General features: G+C 46.7%; 1 protein-coding gene across 1 annotated transcript; it reads right to left on the bottom strand.

Annotated features, from left to right (window-relative positions):
- Positions 1-11,729: 11,729 nt before the first annotated feature.
- On the bottom strand, positions 11,730-15,841 carry LOC124651773 (fatty acyl-CoA reductase 1-like). The gene is made up of 10 exons (XM_047190811.1): positions 15,626-15,841; positions 15,435-15,538; positions 15,090-15,292; positions 14,463-14,563; positions 14,128-14,326; positions 13,332-13,493; positions 13,090-13,171; positions 12,686-12,952; positions 12,453-12,580; positions 11,730-12,079 (listed from the first exon to the last, which is right to left on the bottom strand). Exons 1-10 carry the CDS (start codon positions 15,702-15,704, stop codon positions 11,911-11,913), a joined length of 1,494 nt encoding a protein of 497 aa, XP_047046767.1. The 5' UTR covers positions 15,705-15,841; the 3' UTR covers positions 11,730-11,910.
- Positions 15,842-20,424: the final 4,583 nt, after the last annotated feature.

Raw genomic sequence — 20,424 nt, forward strand, 5'->3', positions numbered from 1 at the left:
CACCGGTGTTTTTGGTTCGAGAGATACCGTCGTGGGTTAAACCTATTAAGGAATTCCTAATCAACGGCACCTTGCCGGCTGATGAAAATGAGTCAAGGAGGATACAAAGAAGGTCCAAAGCTTACACATTCATCAATGGTGAGGTGTACAAGAGAAGCGTTACCGGTGTCCTTCAAAGATGTGTGGAACCGGAGGAAGGGAAGGAGATGCTTGAGGAAATTCATCAAGGAGAATGTGGGCACCATGCTTCGTCAAGGGCGCTAGTAGCAAAGGTATTCCGGCATGGGTTTTACTGGCCCACTGCTTTGGAGAACGCTGAGGATTTGGTAAGAAAATGCAACAGGTGCCAGAGGTACGCCAAGCAAAATCATACCCCAGCATCCGGTTTAAAGACAATACCGCCATTCGCCGTTTGGTGCCTTGACATGGTTGGGCCATTCAAAACTGCAAGGAGCAGCATGACTCACATCTTGGTCATGGTGGATAAGTTCACCAAATGGCTAGAAGTAAAACCTATCGCAAAGTGTGATGGGCATACAGCTGTGAAATTCTTGAAAGATGTCATTTTGCGGTATGGATACCCGCACAGCATTATCACTGACAATGGAACCAACTTTGCTCAAGGTGAGTTCAAAAGGTTTTGTGAGGATAAGAATATCCGGTTGGATTTGTGCTCGGTGGCACACCCACAGGGCAACGGCCAAGTGGAAAGAATGAATGCTTTGGTACTCTCCGGTATCAAACCCAGACTCATTGACGCAAAGTGGAAAAATCACCAGGGTGTTGGCTTGATGAGATACCATCGGTGCTGTGGAGTATAAGAACAACCCCAAACCGGTCTACCGGATACACTCCGTTCTTCATGGTTTATGGAGCAGAAGCAGTCATACCAACCGACATCATCCATGATTCACCAAGAGTACAGCTCTATACTGAGCAAGAGGTCAAGGAGGCCAGAGAAAATGTTGTGGACTTGCTAGAAGAAGCAAGAGAGCTGGCTTTGGCAAGAACAGCCATTTACCAGCAAAACCTCAGACGCTATCATGACCGGAAAGTTAATCCAAGAGTTTTCCGGGAAGGAGATCTTGTGCTTCGCCTAGTGCAGCGCACTGAAGGCCGGCATAAGCTCTTGCCACCTTGGGAAGGTCCCTTCATTGTAAGCAAGGTGCTTCACAATGATGCATACTACCTAATTGATGCACAGGAGTGGAAAGAAGGAAAGGCGGACAAGTCCGGAGAGGAGAGCAAGCGTCCATGGAACATAGCTCCGTTGCGTCCTTTCTACTCTTGAAGTGGTGGTGTAAGAAGTTCCTTTTTGTACCTTATATGCTATGAATAAAAGATGCCAGAACCTTGAATGAATCTCGGGGACTACCCCAATAAGGTTGCATGTAACTTGTTTATTTTTTCAGTTTACCGGTTGCTTATTGAATGTTTTATCTTTCCGGTTTAGTAGTGTGCTAAATCCTACCGGAGTCTTCGACTCTGCTGCTGTCCGCAAACCGGCTTCATGGCAAGCAAGATAAACCGGTAGGGGATAAGCACATGAACTGCGAGAAGGGAGAGCAGGAAAGAACAATCCGGAAAATTTAACTAACCCCGGTTAAACCGGTTTTTTGCAAAATTTCGAAGTTATTTCTAAGTTCAAGAAGATGTTTGTTTGGTGAAAGAACCTTGTGCTCATACGCCAAAGAATGCCCAGAGAAGGCAGGCAGAGCCAAGGCAAAAGAACCAAGTATGCATCAAATTGGATGCGGAAACAATTGGGAAATCTTTGCAATGCAGGATAAAAGCAGAACCAAAAGCAAATGTGCTAAAGCAAACTTAAGATAATTAGCTACCGGTATAACTTACCGGAAGAAAATGTTGTACCACAACCAAAAGCAGATTTAAAGTCTTACATCATAGACCCCGGCATTCCGGGGCAGAATTTAACAAACATTGTTTTAAAGTAAACAGGATCAACAGACACAGCAGGCACACATATCACAGAGAATCATCACGCAGCGGGGGCTTCCGGAGGAGCATCGCCGGCATCAGCGTCGTCCAAGAGCTCTTCTTCGGCTTCATCCTCCTCCTCGTCGAGATAGTCCTTGACGCCGGGGAGGGGAGGGATGAAGGTGCGCATGTCGGCATACTCCGCAATGCGGTACGCGCGATCCTGCCGCTTAGCGGAGAGGATCGGGTCCGGATCGGTTTCGCGTCTTCACGCACGCCGGTGAGGGCGTCCGGATCGAGCTCCGGGTACCAGGAGCAGGCAACGCGGAGGGCGGAGTCCGCGCCAGCGCGGGCAGCAGAGCACTGCCACTCGCGGATCCTCCTGCCGCCGCCCTTGAGACGATCGCTGATGAGGGAGAAGGTGTCCGGCACCTCCTCGCCAGGCCATAAGGTCCTCGAAGAGCCGGGTAGCTACATCAGGGATGTCCGATAAGTTGCGGTCTATGGCGCGCATATGGGACACCCGCGCGTTAAGCGCGACCAGATGGTCGTTGGGCGTCCATGGCACGGTAAGATCCGCTCGGCCTTGGTCCTTGCGGCGCGCGTCGACCTTCTTGACAGCGTACCCTTGGGAGTCCGGAAAAAGGCCTGTGTAAAGAAAGAAAAAGGTCAAGGAAGAGAGACCGGAAAGAAAAGAGACCGGAAAGAAAAGAGTCCGGAAGAAAAAGAGACCGGAAGGAAAGATAACGGAAAGAAAATGGGGTCGGAGGAAAAAAGGCTCATATGCAGTAGTCAAAGTGTAAAATAAAAGAACTTACGGTGGGCGAGGGTGTCGGTCTGCAGGATCAACTGATCGCATTCCTTATGCTCCTCCTCCAGCCGCGTGGCCTTCTCCTCGGCACCCTTCCGAGCCTTGGCCGCCTCCTCCAGCTCAGCCAACAACACCACGTTGGCGTTGCTGGCGTCCTCCAGAGCCTCCTCCATCTTGGCCGCTGCGTCAGCTTCAGCGGCTTCGAGGGCCTTGGCATGGTCAAGCCCCAGTTGGATGAGCTGGGTCTTGAGCTCCCGGTGGCTGGTCTGGAGGGCATCCAGCTCCTCCTTATGCTGCCGGATGAGCTGGTCCTTCTCCCCTGTAACCGGAAAAGAAAGTGTTAACAAGGTTATACTGGTAAAAATGGAAAAGAAACCAAGTTTAAAGGAAAAAGGATACTATCGTACGTTGGGCGGTGGCCAGCTGCTCCTTGAGAGCATCGATGGAAGCTTCCGGGATCACTGTTAAGCAGAAATTGCGAACGTTAGGAGGGAAAGGTTTCCGGTAAGGAAGATGCCGGCAAAACAAAAATTTACCTTGGCACTTGTCGTGTGCCTCAGCGAGCTCCCGATGCTCCCATAAGAGCTCCTCGAAGAGGGCCTTCCGAGCGTCAGCCGTGAGCTATTCAAGAAAAAGAGGTTAGTAAAGTTTTGCGCTAAGAACAAGGTTCTTAACCCGAAACTCGGGGACTGGCAGTGCCGGTTTTGCGCTAAGTTTTTAAGCTAAGTTTTGCGCTAAGAACAAGGTTCTTAACCCGAAACTCGGGATCGGCAGTGCCGGTTTTGCGTTAAGTTTTTAAGCTAAGTTTTGCGCTAAGAACAAGGTTCTTAACCCGAAACTCGGGGACTGGCAGTGCCGGTTTTGCGCTAAAATTTTAAGCTAAGTTTTGCGCTAAGAACAAGGTTCTTAACCCAAAACTCGGGGACTGGCAGTGCCGGTTTTGCGCTAAGTTTTTAAGCTAAGTTTTGCGCTAAAAGCTGCGCTCTCACCACAAAACTCGGGACTCGGGAAGATAGACAAGAGAGAAACCGGCACAAAACTAAAGGAAAGATAGAACAAATCCGGAAGGAGGGAAACCGGTAGCAATCAAGAAAAGTTAGAGAAACGTACCATCAAGTTGTTCGTGGCATCATACCACGCGCTGTCGAGCTCTTTAACGGCGCTGCGAAGCCGCATAAAGTGCTCCTCGGAAGACCGGTCCCCGATAGGGTCAGGTGCCGGCAGCCTGTCCTTGCCCAGGCCGCGGGTCGCCGGAGTCATGTCCGCGGCGTTCCAGTTTTGGGCATAGGGCGTAAGGTGCCCCAGGTCTCGGCCTTGGCGCTTGAACTCTGTGATGCGGCCAAGGAGGCCGGTGGCCTTCGTGGCGGCATCTTTGGCGGCCTTGGCGACGTGCAGCACCAGAGGCTGCTGGCCGCCGGAAGGGGCGCTGGAGGCCGTCGCCTTCCCCTTGATAAGCTTGGAGGTCTTGGGCGGCGGCGCGGTAGAAGCGGCCCCGAGGGGCTTGGCGCGAGGAGCACCTGGCGGCGGCATCAGGAGGGAGCGTGGAGACGGAGGAGCGCTGGGCGCATCACCCGGTCTGGAGCCTGCCGGCGCGGAAGATTCCGGCACGGAAGTTGTTGTCTTTTCAACGACGGGAGGAGCTGGAGGCTCCGCCCGCCCGGCAGCTTCTTCTTCGCCGGCGCCGATGTTGCTGGCGCCGGTATCCTGGGTCTCGGGAGGGAAGGAAGGATCCTCCTCCGTGCGGTGATCTGATGATGAAGGGGCCGCACGCCCCGAATTTGTTGTGCCCCCCGAAAGGGAGGCAGAGATGTTGCCGGCACCAGGTGGTGCCGGGCTTGAGCGAGGAGGAGGGGTTGAAGTCCTTGCGGAATCTTCAGAGCCCGATGGCCTTGGGCCAAGCTTGAGCACAGGGCTGAGAAAAAGAAAGAAAGACAGTTGGAAAAAAGCAACAGGAAAAAGAACTTGGCAAAAAAGAGGCAAGCCGGAAAATGAAAAACTTACCCGGAAGAGGTTGGCATCGCCTTGCGCCCGTAGCGACGCATGCCCACCTGCTTCTCCCCCACGGGCTCAGTCCGGAAGCGCTTGGAGGGACGTGCCTGGCTGGCACCGGCATCAGATGCCGGCTGCTTGTTCTTTTGGCCCTGGGCCATGAGCTTGTCCACAAACTCATAGCCCGCCTCGGCGCGCAGGGGCGGCACGCGCTCATGGATCTATGAATTAAGTTTGGCTAAGAAGCAATTCACAGGAAAGCGGTAACGGAAGGTAAAGGAAACCGGAAAAGAAAATACCTCAAGCGTGGTCAAGTCGTCAGCGGACCCGGTTGGCTTCGGCGGAGACCGGCCAAGGTGCGCTGCCGGAGTCTTGCCCATTTTCAAGTCCTTCCAGAAAATGTAGGGATCCGGGTCAAAGGAGTCAAGGGCGCGAGGCTGGCAAGGTCCACGCCGCTCTGCTTCAATGAGGGGGAAGCGGTCCTTGGCCTGAAACATGAAAAAAGTAAGATTAGCAAGAGCAGAAAGTTACCGGCTAAAAACAACCCTTGTCGCATAATCCCTTACTTCTTGGGTTGGAGGGTTATCGCGTCTGAGGGGAAGGAGGCCCCATTCCCAATCGGATGGCATAGCGAGCTTGGCAAATCTGCTTAGCCTTGCGAACAACATCCCTTTTGCTAAGAGGACGGCCTCGTGATCTTGGTAGGATCGCCTGGGCCATACATCTCGCTCATCCTATGTGCGCGGCGCTTTAGAGGAAGCACCCGACGCGAAATAAAAGTGCGGATGATGTCATCCGAGCAGATCTTGGTCTCCATCTTCAAAGAGGTCAAGAAGCGTACCACCCGGCTGGTTTCAGCGTGATCAGACTTCGGGTTGTATCTCCAGTTGGTCCTCGCTGGGGGCCCCGCTTCGAAGGGAGGAAGATCGATGAGATCGGCGCGGCCGCCGTTCTTCACGTAGAAGAAAGTCCCTTGCCACAACCGGCAAGATTCGAGGCCGGAAAACTTAAAAAGGGGCTCCCTTGACGGGAGCCGATAATGCAAGACCCGCACCGAACGGGGGCTTGGGTTTAGGAATATCCTTGCCCCGAACGGAATTGATCCGAAGAGCAAAGAAGCGGGCAAACGTCTCACGAGTGGGACGAATGCCGATATAGGCCTCCATGAAGGTGGCGTAGCAATAGAGGTAGAAGATGGCGTTGCCAGGAAGGTGGTGAGGTTGGAGTTTGTAAAAATCTAAAAACTCTCGGAAAAAAGGGGAGGCAGGAAGGCCGAAGCCACGCTCAAAGTGAGCAAGAAAGACAACATATTCGTCATCTTCAGGATCCGGTTCGATTTCGCCATCCGGAATCCGGCAAGAAACTCCTTCCGGAATCCGTCGAGACCGAGTATAACCAATCGATCTTGAATTCGGTAACACCGGAACCCATCCAGGCTCCGCGGGTGATTGGGGAAGGCTCCTCGCCGGAAGATTGGCCGGAGCTGCTAGAGGTTGGGCTACCGGAAGCTTGGCTAAAGCTACCGGATTCTAGGTGGCCACCGGACTCTTGATGGCTACCGGATTCTCGCTGATTGCCAAAATCGGTCTCCATCGGATCCGAAGCCGTGGATTCACCGGGAGATGGTCTCACGGAGCTTGAGAGAAAGGGAAGAAGAAGATGCAGAGGAGGATTCCTCGTCGGACATTGCAAGGGGAGGCGAAAAACAAGAATCCCGCACTTGGACCCCGCGTGAAGATCTACGAGTAAGAAGAAAACCAAAGAAAAAGAGGAAATAAGAACACTAAAGACCCAAGATCTGGAAAGCAAGCAGAAGACGAGTGAAACGAGATTGGTACCAACCTTGAGCGGCGGAGTCGCTGAGGGAAGTGTTTGCTGGCGGCGGAGCGGACCTGCGGTCGCCGGGGAGCGCCGTCGAAGGCGAGGCGGAGAAGCTTGCGAAGAAGCACAAATGCGGCGGGAGCAATGAAGTTGCTGCCGAAGATCTCCGCACAGCGAAGTCCGGCGGAGGCACGGCGTGAGTTCGCCGGGCGCCGGAGCTTGAACGAGCGACGGCGGACGGAGAGCGGCGGAGGCGCAAAGCCGTGGAGCTCTGTGCGCGAAGGAGGAGAATGCGAAGAAGATGAAGAAGAAGGGGCGGTTGTGTTTATAAAGGAGAGAGAAGGTGGGCAGGAAACCGCTGGGCCGCGGCGGTTCGCCTCGCGGCCCGCGACGGTTCGCGCCTTGGGCCGCCACCTGGCGGGGGAATACACGCGAGAAAATGGGGAGCCACACGGAGGCGCACACGGGATCCCGAAGAGGTAGTGGGATCCGCTGCGTTGCATTAAATGAGCGCGCGGGAGTCGAAGCGATATGACAACTGACACCGGCGCGACGATCCACAGTGCGCATGTCTCTGTCAGGCGCGGGGCCCGAGATATTCTCGACTTCGCCGAGGAAGCAGTAAAGACACATGATACCGGAAAAGAGAGATGCTGGAACGAGCCTTGCAAAGAGAAGAGAAAGAACAAGGGTAAAGGTGCCGGAACTAAGCTCAAGACATGAGTAATTAAACCGGTATCCTAAGGAGATGAGAACCTGGCATGGTCTGTAGGATAGAATCCTCCAGGCTATACCAGCTTCGGGGACTAATGTTGGGGGGATAACCCCCGGTATGCCAAAGGCATGCCAAACCGGATGGTTTGAGCCATCGAAGATACCGGTTTAATGTTCTTACCGGAAGCCTGGCAGGAATTTGGGAAAGCAAAGCTAGGCCGGTATCCCCAAGGGGGTATGCCGGAACCCGGTAAAGAAGATACCGGAAAGGAGAGCCTGTCGGCAGGACTGGTCAAAGATTCTCTCCGGAGCTAGAAGACAAAGATGAGCTAAGCAAAGTAACTTTAGACGAAGGGTCGACGATAAAGAGAAGGGTGACGGTCAAAGAAGCCGGAGGACGTCGGCGCCCCGATTAAAGAGGACTCCGGTGTCATCTATGATTAAAGTAGCTTTGTAAAGTAGTTTGTCTAGTCAAAGATGCTATTAGGGTTTCTTCCAAGTGTAAGCCACCCTCTCCCCTATATAAGGAGAGGGGTACCGCCTCCTACAGGCGCGAGACCACCGAGAGATCGGTGAACAAGAACTTGTAACCATGTTGAGATCAATGAAGCTAGCGATCTAGTAAAGAGTTCTTCCTCTTGTCTATCTTCTTGTGTACCGGCCTTTGGTTGTGTTCTTGAGGAAAGCATCCGGAAGTTCTTCCCATCTAATCGCAAACCCTCCCCCGAATCCTCATACGTCCATTCGGCCCCAACTTAAGCCATCCTATGGCATCTGCTCGTTCACCACGACGACACTGGGTGCTTTGAGCACCGTGCATGTTTGTGACGAGTTTGTGTTGACTTATAGACCCTTGGCGCATGTAGTGGGCCAGGGACCACTAGGAGCTATCTATGCCAATGGTATGTCCTTGGGATGTTGGAACGGTGGGTCGGCGCCCTTTGGAGCAGACGGGTTCAAGAGCCTTCTCCATAGTGAGTGTAGAAATCCTCCTCTTGATGCACCTTGATAGGTTTTCGCTACCGTGGGCCCTTATAGGCTATGGATATGTGGGGTTCCTTGTTATGGGTATCTCCTATGATGACACATTCATGGAAGAAATCACATAAATGATTTTTCATATGTACAATTTTGTGTTGACTTCAGGTTAGGACCAAATATTCCTGCTACCACATGAGGCCTAGGGGGAATCTAATACGACAATTATCATGTAGAAGGTAATTCTCGTTTTTCTTTTCTTTTCTCGTTTTTTTTCGTTTCCTTTTCTTTTTCTGCTATTTTTTTTCCTTTCCATAATCTGGTTTTTTTCGGAAAAATTCTACTTTTCATAAACATGAACTTTTTAAAATACGAATATTCTTAAAAATGTATATTGAAACTTTTTAGAATAGTTCTCAAATTTGAACGATTTTTAAGTTTGAACGATTTTTAAATTTGGACGATTTTTAAGTTTGAATACTTTTCAAATTTGAATGATTTTTAACTTTGAAAAATTTGTAAGTCTGAACAATTTTCAAATTTGAATATTTTAAATTTGAAGATTTTTAAAGTTAAATATTTCCAAATTTGAACATTTTTTTAAAATTAATTTTTTTCTTCAGTTTTGAACATTTTTTAAAATTTTAAGAAAGAAAAAAGAAACAGAAAAAAGAAACGAGAAACCAGAAACTAGAAAACAAAAAAAGAAAATCGCGAAATGGGCCGACTAGGATGGCCCATACCGGGCTGGGGGGGGGGTGTGTGCGGGTCGCGGTAACTACGAACCTAGTCGGCATATAGGGTTCGCCAATAGGTTTGCCGGCAAATCCTATTCATCGCTAATTAGCGATGCGTACAAACCATCACGCGTATGTTTTTCAGTTATGGGCCTGGCCCATTTAACCCCTGCACGCGTGCGGCAGCTCGCGGGCCGCAACCCATCTAGTCTATTTTGTGTTTTTCCTGCGTTTTTTTCTAGTTCGGTCTCCTGTTCTCTTTTGGTTCGGTTCTGCTGGCTTTCTTCGTTTCTTCGGTTTTTGCGTGGGTTTTTTAAAGCAAGCAAATTCCAAATCTGAGCAACTTTTGAATTCGAGCAAATTTCAAATCCGAGCAATTTTTGAATCTGAGCAAATTTCAGATCTGAGAAAATTTTGAATCTGAGGAAAATTTGAATCTGAGCAAATTTCAAGTATGAGTAAATTTGAGCAAATTTTAAATCTGAGTAAATTTCAAATGTGAACAAAATTTTCAAATTTGAACTCTTGCAAATTTCAAATGTGAATAAAATTATCAAAATAGGGTGTCGCTTTGTCCAGAACCAGCCTGTCGTTCCTTCCGTTAGCTATGCCTATAAATCATCGCTAACGGGCGATGGGTAGCGGGAAAACCTATACACCGACCAGGTCGGTGGCTACCGGCCACCGCACACCCCTGGTCGGGTATGGGCCAGGCCCATTTATGTCTGTTTAGCTTGTAGTAGTTCGTTTTTCCTTTTCTGGTTTCTTTTTCTATTTTTCTTTTCTTTTTTCTGTTTTCGGTTTTGTTTATATTTTTTCAAATTCGAAAATTTTAATTTTTATAAATTGTTCAAACTGAGAAAATATTTAAATTTCAAAATGTTTAAATTTGAAAACCGTTCAAATCTGAAAACCGTTCAAATTTGAAAACCGTTCAACTTTGAAATCTGTTCAAAAAAATTCAAATGCGAAAATATAAATATTATATTCAAAAATATTCAAATTTGAAAACCGTTCAAATCTGAAAACCGTTCAAATTTTGAAAACCGTTCAAATTTGAAATCTGTTCAAATTTGAAATCTGTTCAAAATATTTCAAATGCGAAAATATTGAAATTCGAAAAATGTTCAGACTCTGAATTTGTTCAAATTTTCAGAAAGTTTAGATTCAAATTTTGTTCATATTCAGCAAAACACAAATGAAATAGCAGAAGAAAAAAAAAGAAAGGAGAGAAATGTTACTAGGCCGGCCCAGCGCCTCCCGCCTGAAGTCTGCGGACGATCCGCTTAATGGGCGGAGCCCATATACGCCCTGGAGGGTGTGCGGTGGGTTGCTGCCACCGACCAGCTCGGTAAATAGGAGCTTCCATGGGTAGCTGCTCCCGGTTTGCCTGTAGTCCCGCAGAAAAATGGCAAAAGTGGGCCGGCCTACTGAATCTACGGCCTAAAATAACTCGCAGCAACAGAAAAGCCCATGAACTGTTCCGCCTGGTTCTCGGAAACAAAAAAGACGCTCCCTTCAATCTGCCTCGGCAGTCGGCAGTCGCCACCGAGGTCGAGGCGGCTGAGATCCCCGGCCGGCGCCTCCCGCGCTCGCCGACGCCGTGGTACTCGACGGTCTCGACCCCTGTGGAAGCGCTGCGCCTTCCGCATTTCCGGTACTGCACTGTTCCCAATAGTCTCAAATTTACGTTCGCGTGTTCGCCATCCGCTTCTAGGTTTGGTTTATTCTGCTCCGGTTGCTTCGGAAAATTTGTAGGTTGGCGTGCCTCGTTGTCTCACATGCCTGTGTACAAACTAGGTTGATTTTTCTTAAAGCTCTACTACTGAACTTGTTGAAAGATTGTGGGGAGACGAAATGTTAACAAGCCTGCTTATGATGTTCAGTCGGTACATTCATTTCTGCAAGGCGAACAACTTGTTATGTGTTGTTACTTTCGTCCTCTTATTACGTTGAGCAATTCATTCCTCTCTTCTTCGACATGTCAGACATGACACTGTCCACGACATTGATCTACACTGTTAGCACATGGTATTGATGATACAATAATTGTTCTTCTTTTGGGTACTTATAACACATGGTATTTATGTGCAATCCAAATATCGTCAAACAGCAAGAAAAATAGAGTGAAAATCGAAGAACTAAAATATGTTCTATACATTGTTGGAGATATGAAATTAAAACATTCTCGAAAAAATTGGTGCCTGGGACCTTGGCTTGCTGATTTTTGAATGTCAAATGTGAGTGAGAGATCGCGTGGTTATGGTGATGAAGGACTGAAGACGATCGGGGAATGAGGCAGCCAAGAGAAATGGGTGAAGAAGACCTCGGGCTGGCATAGCAAAAGAGCAGGTCCGCCAAACACAGGGAAGAAGCTAACCACCTCATGGACTTGCTCCATTACAATGGGACATACCTCAGCTTTAATAGGTAATTAGAAGGATAAAAAACCTTCGGTGGACCAAGCTACATAGATAAGAACTACGCTTTGTATCAGGCTATCTGATCTAACAGGCTGGTACACTTCAGTAGAAATTTCTGCTAGACAGGAAAAATATGTGCAGTATTATTTACCAACCCAAATATTGACATGGCATGCTTTAATATCCTTTGTATCAGTAACACTTAAGATCCCAAATCCAACCATTTATTTTTTGTATTGAACAATTGATTCATATGTTCCTCCATATGTTACACATGACAATTTGTGCGGAATTGTTCTGATTGACACATGTTGCACATCCAAAAAACACTGGGATATTTGAGTATTTATTTGTTCATTGAATAGTGTAAATATATATCACATAGTTGTATGTGTGCTTCACTTAATACAAATGGTAATCTTTAGCAGTATGATATACATTTTTGTTGGAGAAAGATGCGTGTCCTTCATCTCAAGAATATGAAGATTCCGCTCTTTCTCTACACGCTTCCCTTCTTTTTGCGACCATACTTTAGTACAGCTGGGACATGGACGTTCAAGAGATACTGGTGCCAGTCCATAGATTTGACATCAAAGTTAAATAGGCTACCATCATTGCCGTTCATCTTTACTTCCTTCCTCAAGATTGTCAAGTTTGTGTCATCAAAGCTACAGACAGAGAACATCAAAGAAAATTGGATCAACATATATACATTACAATAAATACACGAATAAATTTGCAGCACCTATCTTATTTAAATGAATAGTATAACTAAGTCGGTTGATATGAGTCAAATGTAGAGATTTGAATGTATTTGCAATATGTTGGTAGCCCATACCTCTTCACTTTGTCCAGAACCCTAATAAGAAGCTTATGTACTAGTACCCCTCTAAACCTAAACCATGTATATAAGCTCTAACAGTGACATAGAAGCTAGAAAAATTAGGGATCTAATGGGGTTATTACACACTGTGTCGGTGCCCGAATGGCAAGTTAGAAAGTACAATAAGTTTTGGAACACAGGCAGAAATTGGATCTCACCATCCTTTGAAGAAGGCATATGGTGCATAGAGCTTGACCAAAAGCATTAAGAATGTGTATCTTCTATTTTGCTTCTGGTAATATTGTGAAAATAACCCACAAAATAATAGGCTCACTGCATGCAGCATCTGTTCAGATGTAAATAAACATATGGAAAAGATATGTGAGTGACTTTAACAGATAGACACTATATTGGCATGTGTGTATGAATTATAAAACATATGACTCTGCACCTCGAGTGGTAGCTTATACATCAGGGCCAGATATGCACGGAAGTAAGCGAATTTCTTGAACAAATATGGCCTTCTATTTTGGAGGGGTTTCCCATTCTCTAGTACACGAGGATGGACGGAGAAGTAATCCCAACATGCATCCTCAAAAACCTGACCGGTCAATGGATTTCGGAGTGCTGAGCTCACATGGTAAATGACTTGCCCTTTCTCATTCCAGTGAACAGCCCCAGATACCAGAGTTGCATTTACCACCATATCAGCAGGAACCTATATATATAGACTATTAGTATCTCCCAAGTTGAACATGCTTTCTATTACTCTGTCTACAGCCTTAATAGCTAGTACATATGAATATCATTGTGTGCTACTCTCCTGTCAAAAATAAATCATTGTGTATTACTCACCGCATCCATTGTGTCTTTGAGATCACCTACGAAGCAGGGGAACGCCTGCTCATCATAGGCGACAACGAGAGCATCAATTGTCCTGGTGATAAAATGGTAGCAAAAGTGCAAAACTTATTATCTGCTGTGATGATGTCCAGCTTGGATGCATATGTAGTGTAGTAACTCTACAGCAGTAATTGCTGCATAATATAGATATAACATTGATATATACAAATTGCTTGTTTAGATGTTGATCGTACCTTGCCCCTTCTATCCACCCAGGAAAAGGATCTTGGTAAGTGCTGGTTACCATGGTGGGACGAATAATGACGACAGGAAGGTTTTCCCTCTGCTGCTCAAGTAACATCTCCCCCATAGCCTTGGTAAACGTATATACGTTTGGCCATCCAAAATGGCAAGCCCTTCAAATATTTACGAACAATTTAGATTGTGTCAAGCTGACTTGTCATGTATATCTTTTGATTAATATTAGATCCCTTTACCGTTTCATGAACATTTTTATTTAAGAAAGAATTCCATCCAGAGTAGCAACGGGTAAAGTTCATCTACTGTTACTAAATTTTTGTGAATTTTAGGTATTAGCTTTAATAGGTCAATCATATATATAGCTTATTTCTGTCACAAATCTACGGGGATCCTATAAAGCCCCTTCAACTTTAGAGAAACCATTATAAATCAACCGCCTCTTGAAGTTGGCATGGGTCATGATCTAAAATGCTCCAAACAAGAGGTCTAAAGGTGGCAGCGTTTGATATGAGAGCTACCTTAGTAATGACATAGCTGTCACAATAATTTGATGTAATTTAATTATCACCTCTCCCTAAATATAGTGGCTCCATCAGAAAACTTCGACTACTAACACTTGAAGGATTATTTACGTTGCTCAGATGAAAGATGGAAATCATTTTCAAAATTGAGATACTACATTTTCTTTACCAAGATACCTCACAGAATGGCATGTTGAATGACATGCTGATCTCTAAAGTGTCAAATATGTCCTTAAAATAAGGGGGCACATATTTAGATTGGTCAGACCTTTTTAAGCCAAGTTCTTTCATGATTGTCTTCTCAGATTGGTCTGAACCACCACTCTTTGCTGCTGTGAGTTCAGTCTTGACCTTCTCAACCAACTGCAACTCAGCTTCAATGTCCAAGTGGTAACCCGGTCGTAGTGCTTGACCCATCTTGAGTGCTTTCTCCAGTAAAAGTCCTTCTTGGGTACCAGCTACAAAGGCTAATATAGAAAAAAGACATGGTTATTAAAGTTGATTAAGCATATATATTCTCATCATATTTTGTGATTCTGCTCCATTCTGATGAACTAAGCACTGTGTGGACAATGGGGTACACATAAATAAGCACACTCGTACCAGTGGAAACATGAAGCAACATTTTCAGATTAGGACACTTCTTTGCAAATTCGCATCCATATTGGGCTCCTAATGCATTGGTTGCCAAAGAGACATCGTACCTGTATGTGCCATAAAATTCAAGGAACATGCAAAAGAATTAGCAGTAAGACCTGGAATAGTATAATTGCTTGACTTCTGGCCTTCCAGCACTTGAATTTGCTATTTCTTTTACAGAGACAACATGTAAGTTGGCAGAGTTCAATTCTAAAAATTATTTATTATATATATTTTCTCAGTCCTGTTCATTTTTATATTTGTAGTGAGTCACTAAGTTTAACATTCTTGGTGATTAGACTTTATTTTGTCTTACGTCTTTTGTAGATTTACCTACCCCTTGATTGCTTTGTCTAGTATAATACAATTGTTTGTGTTAGTGTTTATCTTGGTACAACCAGTCCACCAAACATAAGTGATAAAATCACAACTTAAGTTATATAACTAATTAAAGATTACATCAACACATGGGTCTGGTCGGTAAGACCATCAATTAGATGGTGGTAAAGGTAATTGATTATTTGATTGATCTTAATAGAAATGATTAAATGTAACAAGTATTTGTGGTAAGTGATTGCTCAATTGTTGTACCTTTCATAAAAGCTGGTTGTTGCTGCCCCATGGATGATAATATCGATCTCTTCACACAGGTCCTCGAGTCTGGAGCTATCGAGGCCGAAGTCACGAGTCCCGACGTCTCCAGCGAGAGGAACTATCTTCTCTTTGATGAGCTTCTGGAAGCCAGCAAGCCCATGCTTCTCTCGAAGGGTGTTGAACAGATCCTTCCCCAGTACCTGCGTGCAGGAAATTATGACCAATCAACTAAATGACTACCAAGGAGGTTAGTAACTGCCAACTACACTTGTAAGGTTTGACCCTTTCATATGTGGCATGACATTTGTAGCTGGGGACTGCTGTGAGACGGTTTTGACTTACCTGGGACAGGATACGCTGCTCGGCGGAGGATGCATCCGGTGCGCGCACCAAGAGGTAGAGCTTCTTCACGTCCGGCTGAACCCTCAGTATCTTCTCCACCAGCACTGCATGTATACGTGAATGCAGGTAAGGAATTTATGTAAATGTACACATGCAGCATATATCTATCTTTTGTACGTATATAGTCATACATTTTCCGAGGAACCCAGTTGAGCCGGTGACGAGAATGGTCTTGTCCCGGAAACACCCAGCCACCGCGACGGCGTCCATGGCGAGCTACCGTGATATGTGGATCGAGGTTGATGAACCTGAAGATATAGGAGATGTTGGTTTTTCTTGGAAGCTAGAGAAATGGAGTCAAGCCAGCCAGGACGTGGCTGTGCTTTTGCTGGGCGTAGCTTAATTAGGACCTTTGGATGCATGGCTGCTACTTATAGTGGACTGAGAAGCTACGTGGATTAGCATTTTGGTTGGGCTTTGAGCTGTACTCAGACAAGAGACAAGTTTACGTCACTATTGGAATGAGTGAGAGAATGAAGGCCTCCCTCTAGACAGGTGCCTGTCTATGTCGTGCACTTTATAGAGTGTATTATCATGGGGACTCGTGGAGGTCCCAGATCAAGCTCCCAGTTTGTGCCAACTGCCAAGTATGCGTGCTTAACAGTTTTACACCTTTGCTATCCTGCAGCTAGCCGATTTTCAGTTAGGGCATGATTCAGAATTTTCGCCTGTCGGTTCCGCTCAACGTTGTCATGGCATGACTGGAAGAGTATGGTCTTACATGACGCTGAAGGATAGTAATCTGACCGATATCGAACTGAAAATCAGGTTGATTTATATTATGGCAAGGGGCGTTTAGTTTAGGCAATGGGTTGTTTACGAACAACGATGATCTAAGGGTATGTATAATAGTAGAGAAGGCATGCCTTCTCTTATCCACATCAGCTAGAGAAGTCAATAGATATGATTTAGATTATGACCAAGGGGCGTTTAGTTTAGGCAATGGGTGGTTTACGAATAGCGATGATCTAAGGGCATGTACTATGGAAGAGAAGACATATAGACAGGTTTTGATTGGATTAAATAAATGCTAAATGATCACCAACGAGTCAGACCGGAGGATTTAATTACCTAAAACTACCTAATTCGGGTTAGGGTAACAAGGTGGTACTTATTTTGCTATTTTTTTATAGAAAAAAACTAGTTGTCCTGAGGCCTGGTGTTACAAATCGCACCATTCCCGTCTAAAGTTGTTTTGATATCAGGTAAGGCCCATTTATAAGGGCTGAGTTGGCAACACACGTGGAGATAGGGCTGAGGTGGACATGGGTCCCACATATTAGCCCCCATTCTTTCCCCTTCTTCCTTCTCACGTCTCTCTCCCTTTGGCAGATCTTCACTTATGTGTCTCCAATGGTGAGGCCACGAACAATGGACCTCTGTTGCCCCCTTTCTGACAGCGAGACCGATCGCCCGCTCACCGAGAAGATCGAGTCCCTCAACTGCATTGTCGCTGTGCGCCTCGGTTGTCGCGGCATGGCCCCGATGCTTCAAGGGATTGACCAAGTCTGCGCGGACCGCCTCGCAGGCCACTGCGGAACCCTTCGCCCCCCTCCCCTTTCTGTCGACTCCGCGCCCGTCAAGAAGCTTGACCGCATGGCTGCCACCACGGTTGAGCTCTACGCCAAGCAGAGCGCGCAGTGGCATCGCCACAACTTGCGCAACCTCCGGGGTGCTTCGTCCACGTAGTTTTTGAGAAAAATAGCAAAATATGCAATGATCCGTTATCCTAACCCGAATGTAGTAGATCACAGTACATCTTGTGTTTCAAAAAAGATCATCACACTACTAGATAGATAAAAATGGATCACGACAGAAATAAATATAGATCACGATGGATGTAAATTTTGCTAACTTCGAGCGAACCAGATCTTTCCTTATATTGGTACCCATCATTATCGCTCCATGTCGGAAAACACCGGTTATCCTATAGAAAACAACCAGATTTCGATGGAGACGCACACTAACACACGCTACAGTTTATTCCAATAGACAGCTACCGCACACCCAACAGTAGCTAATGAAGTATCGGCAGATTTTGGGCATGTTTGTACGCCAGTTTGATGCGCGTGGCTGTCGTGACCTTCATTGCGATGCGTCTGCCCTGCTGCCCTAAAACTGACCCACCACGTACTACATTCTCTTGTAGACCACAAGTTCAGTTGGTTGGTTGACCAGCTGTGTCGTCACCATCATGGAGGTTACGCCTGGGCATCAATCATGCTCAGCATTTGCTATTTTGCCGTTGCAGAAGCGAGCTAGCTTTTGAAAATGGTGTACTCCACTCCATCTAAAAAATAGGTCTCTTAACTTTATTTACATACGAATATATTTCTAACTAAAATATATCTGGATACATCAGTATCTAGCATTTGGTCAAAGTTTGTAAGGTTTGGCTTTTGATCAATCCTTAGACGCCTTACATTTTGCGACGGAGGAAGTACAAGGGATTAGTGTCTCGACATTATTTAACCCAAGTGTTTAGCACCCGTGATAACTAACAATCAGGCTTCCTTTTAAATAATATCCAACATGACGTAGGGGGACGCATGTTTGTTGCGAAAGACACAAGCATCTCTTCCATTCCAAATTTTCCAAATGACAAGTAATAAAAGGGAGGCGATGGCCTTGCTGTTTGGTATTGAGCCATCCGTCATCATGATCCACCAATTGGTGAATAAAAGACACATCCATTGGGTTGGTTTGATCCCGGCGATGCCCGTCCAAAGCTTGATGGATTGCCAAAGGCGGATGGTTAAGCGGCAATGGATAAAAAGGTGGCAAACCGTCTGTTGCTTGCAAAGAGGGCATAGGCCGTAGTTTGCCTACCCACGCTTTTGTAACCGGTCCGTCATATATATTTTGTTCTGTGTAAATAGCCAAGCAAATAATTTAACTTTGGGAGGTGTCCAAGCTTTCCACACCGTCTTGTGCAAAATTGATGAGGTGGATCCCAAAAATTGCACCTCAGAGGTGGCGGTGTATTCCTCATTTGCCGTAAGTTTCCAAGTAATGTCGCCCTCGACATGTTCATGTAGTTGCACATTTTGCAGTTAACCCAAAGCTCAATAGATTGCCTAAGATGCTCCAAGGAGAAATTGTCTCCTCGGGCAACTTTTCCGACCCATGCGTTATCTTTCATGGCTTGATTCACTTAATTTTCTCTTTTTTCTCTTCGAAATGGCGAAGATGAGAGGCGCAATATCCTTATGCCTTCTCCCACGCAACCAAGGAGCCTTCCAAAAGGGGGTCTTGCAACCGTTTCCAACAGTAATTTGTGTGGCGGCATAGAAGATTTCCATGTCCTCCATGGAACATGGGTTACTGGATCCAACCCAAATCATTAACCCAAATCATTGATGGGTCTTTCCACTCAAGCCCCATGGCCGATGGGGGCGTAATACTGTGGTGAACTTATCCAAATGCATCATCACAAGGCCCACCAAACTTCTTAGAATGGCACACTGTTTGCCAATTTACCTTGCACTTTGTGCTGTTTGTGATGTCCTTTGTTGATCAAAGGAAAGCCCGCTCAATCTGGTTAATGAATTATACGGTGGCCATAGGGACAACGAGCCGAGTAAGTAATAGCTTTCTTGAGAGGTTATGATCAACTTAACAAGGGCGGTGCGGCTGGCCATGGTAACATAGTCCCCATTCCAAGATGGGAGCTTCCTCGCGTACTTATCTTCGAGATGTTGCAGTCGACCCTTTTTTTAATTGCCACACTTAGTTTTTTTTGCAAAATCCCTCGGGAGCTAAGGATGTGGCACAACCTTTTGTCAGGTTGACATGGCATATACATTTTGCAAAAAGAGCCTTAGTATATTCTAAATTTTAATTGTGTGGGACTCGTGTCCTTCCTAGAGAAGGATGTGGGCAGAGATTGGGGAGGGCCCTGATGTACTCCTACGGCGGCGCAGGTGGCATGTCGCTGGTTGAGGAGGAGAAGGGATGGTGTGGTCTCACGTCCGTTGGGGAGGACTGGCACGACGCAGTCTCGTGGCGAAGAAGGGTCGGGGGCGGCGAGCCAGCGTGGCCTGGCGGCGCGTAAAGGGGAGTTCGCCGGGGTAGGGAGTTGCGGCGGTGCCCAGGTGGGGAGTGGGGCTATGCGGCGCTCTTGCCTGCTGTCGGTGCCCCTGCTCGTAGGTAAGCGACGATGCATGTGCTCGCACAACGACGACAGAGCCCGTGCTCACAGATCAACGACCGTGCCCGCAGGTCTCGCCTCTCACCGACACCCTCACGTCCTCGCCTCCGCCTCTGAATCTTCAATTCCTTCCTCCGCCAGACACCTCCTTTCGCCAACGGCGTGTGCAAGGAGCGGCGGAAGGTACATGAGCGGCCGACCTCGTGTATGCCGGAGCTGGTGAAGAAGGCTATGTCCGCCCCGTGTTGCTTCTTCCCCCATCACCTTGTGCTCACACGTGTGGAGAACGCGGAGTGCCACATGCCCCCACACGCGAGGAGAACGCGGAGTGCCACACGCCCCCACACGCGAGGAGAACGCGGAGCGTCACATGTCGCCACTGCATCCTCACCGGACCTGGCGAGGACGGGCATTCTTTGTTTCCTTTTTATTTGGATACAATGCATCAGTTGATTTTTTTTCTCAGATAAAAGAGAAAAGAGATGACAGCTGGTCCAAAATTCACAGAAAAAGTCCAAACTCTAGAACGGGCTAACCTTGTCGTCCTGAACAGTCATATGATTGCCACGTCAGCCTAAAAATAGGTCCCACTAGTCAGTTTCGTGATTAAACCAGCTTTAGAGATGAATCAGTGCTTCTTGTAACGTGTTATCTGTAGAGCGGTGTTTTTTTGAAACTTTTCGTCAAGTGGTGATTTTTTGAAACATTTGCCTGAAATGTGGTGATTTTTTGTAATTTTCTCAAATAGTCCAGCAAACTACATCCTTGCCATGTTTGAAT

This window comes from Lolium rigidum, chromosome 5, assembly GCF_022539505.1.
Source record: "Lolium rigidum isolate FL_2022 chromosome 5, APGP_CSIRO_Lrig_0.1, whole genome shotgun sequence".
Lineage (NCBI taxonomy): Eukaryota > Viridiplantae > Streptophyta > Magnoliopsida > Poales > Poaceae > Lolium > Lolium rigidum.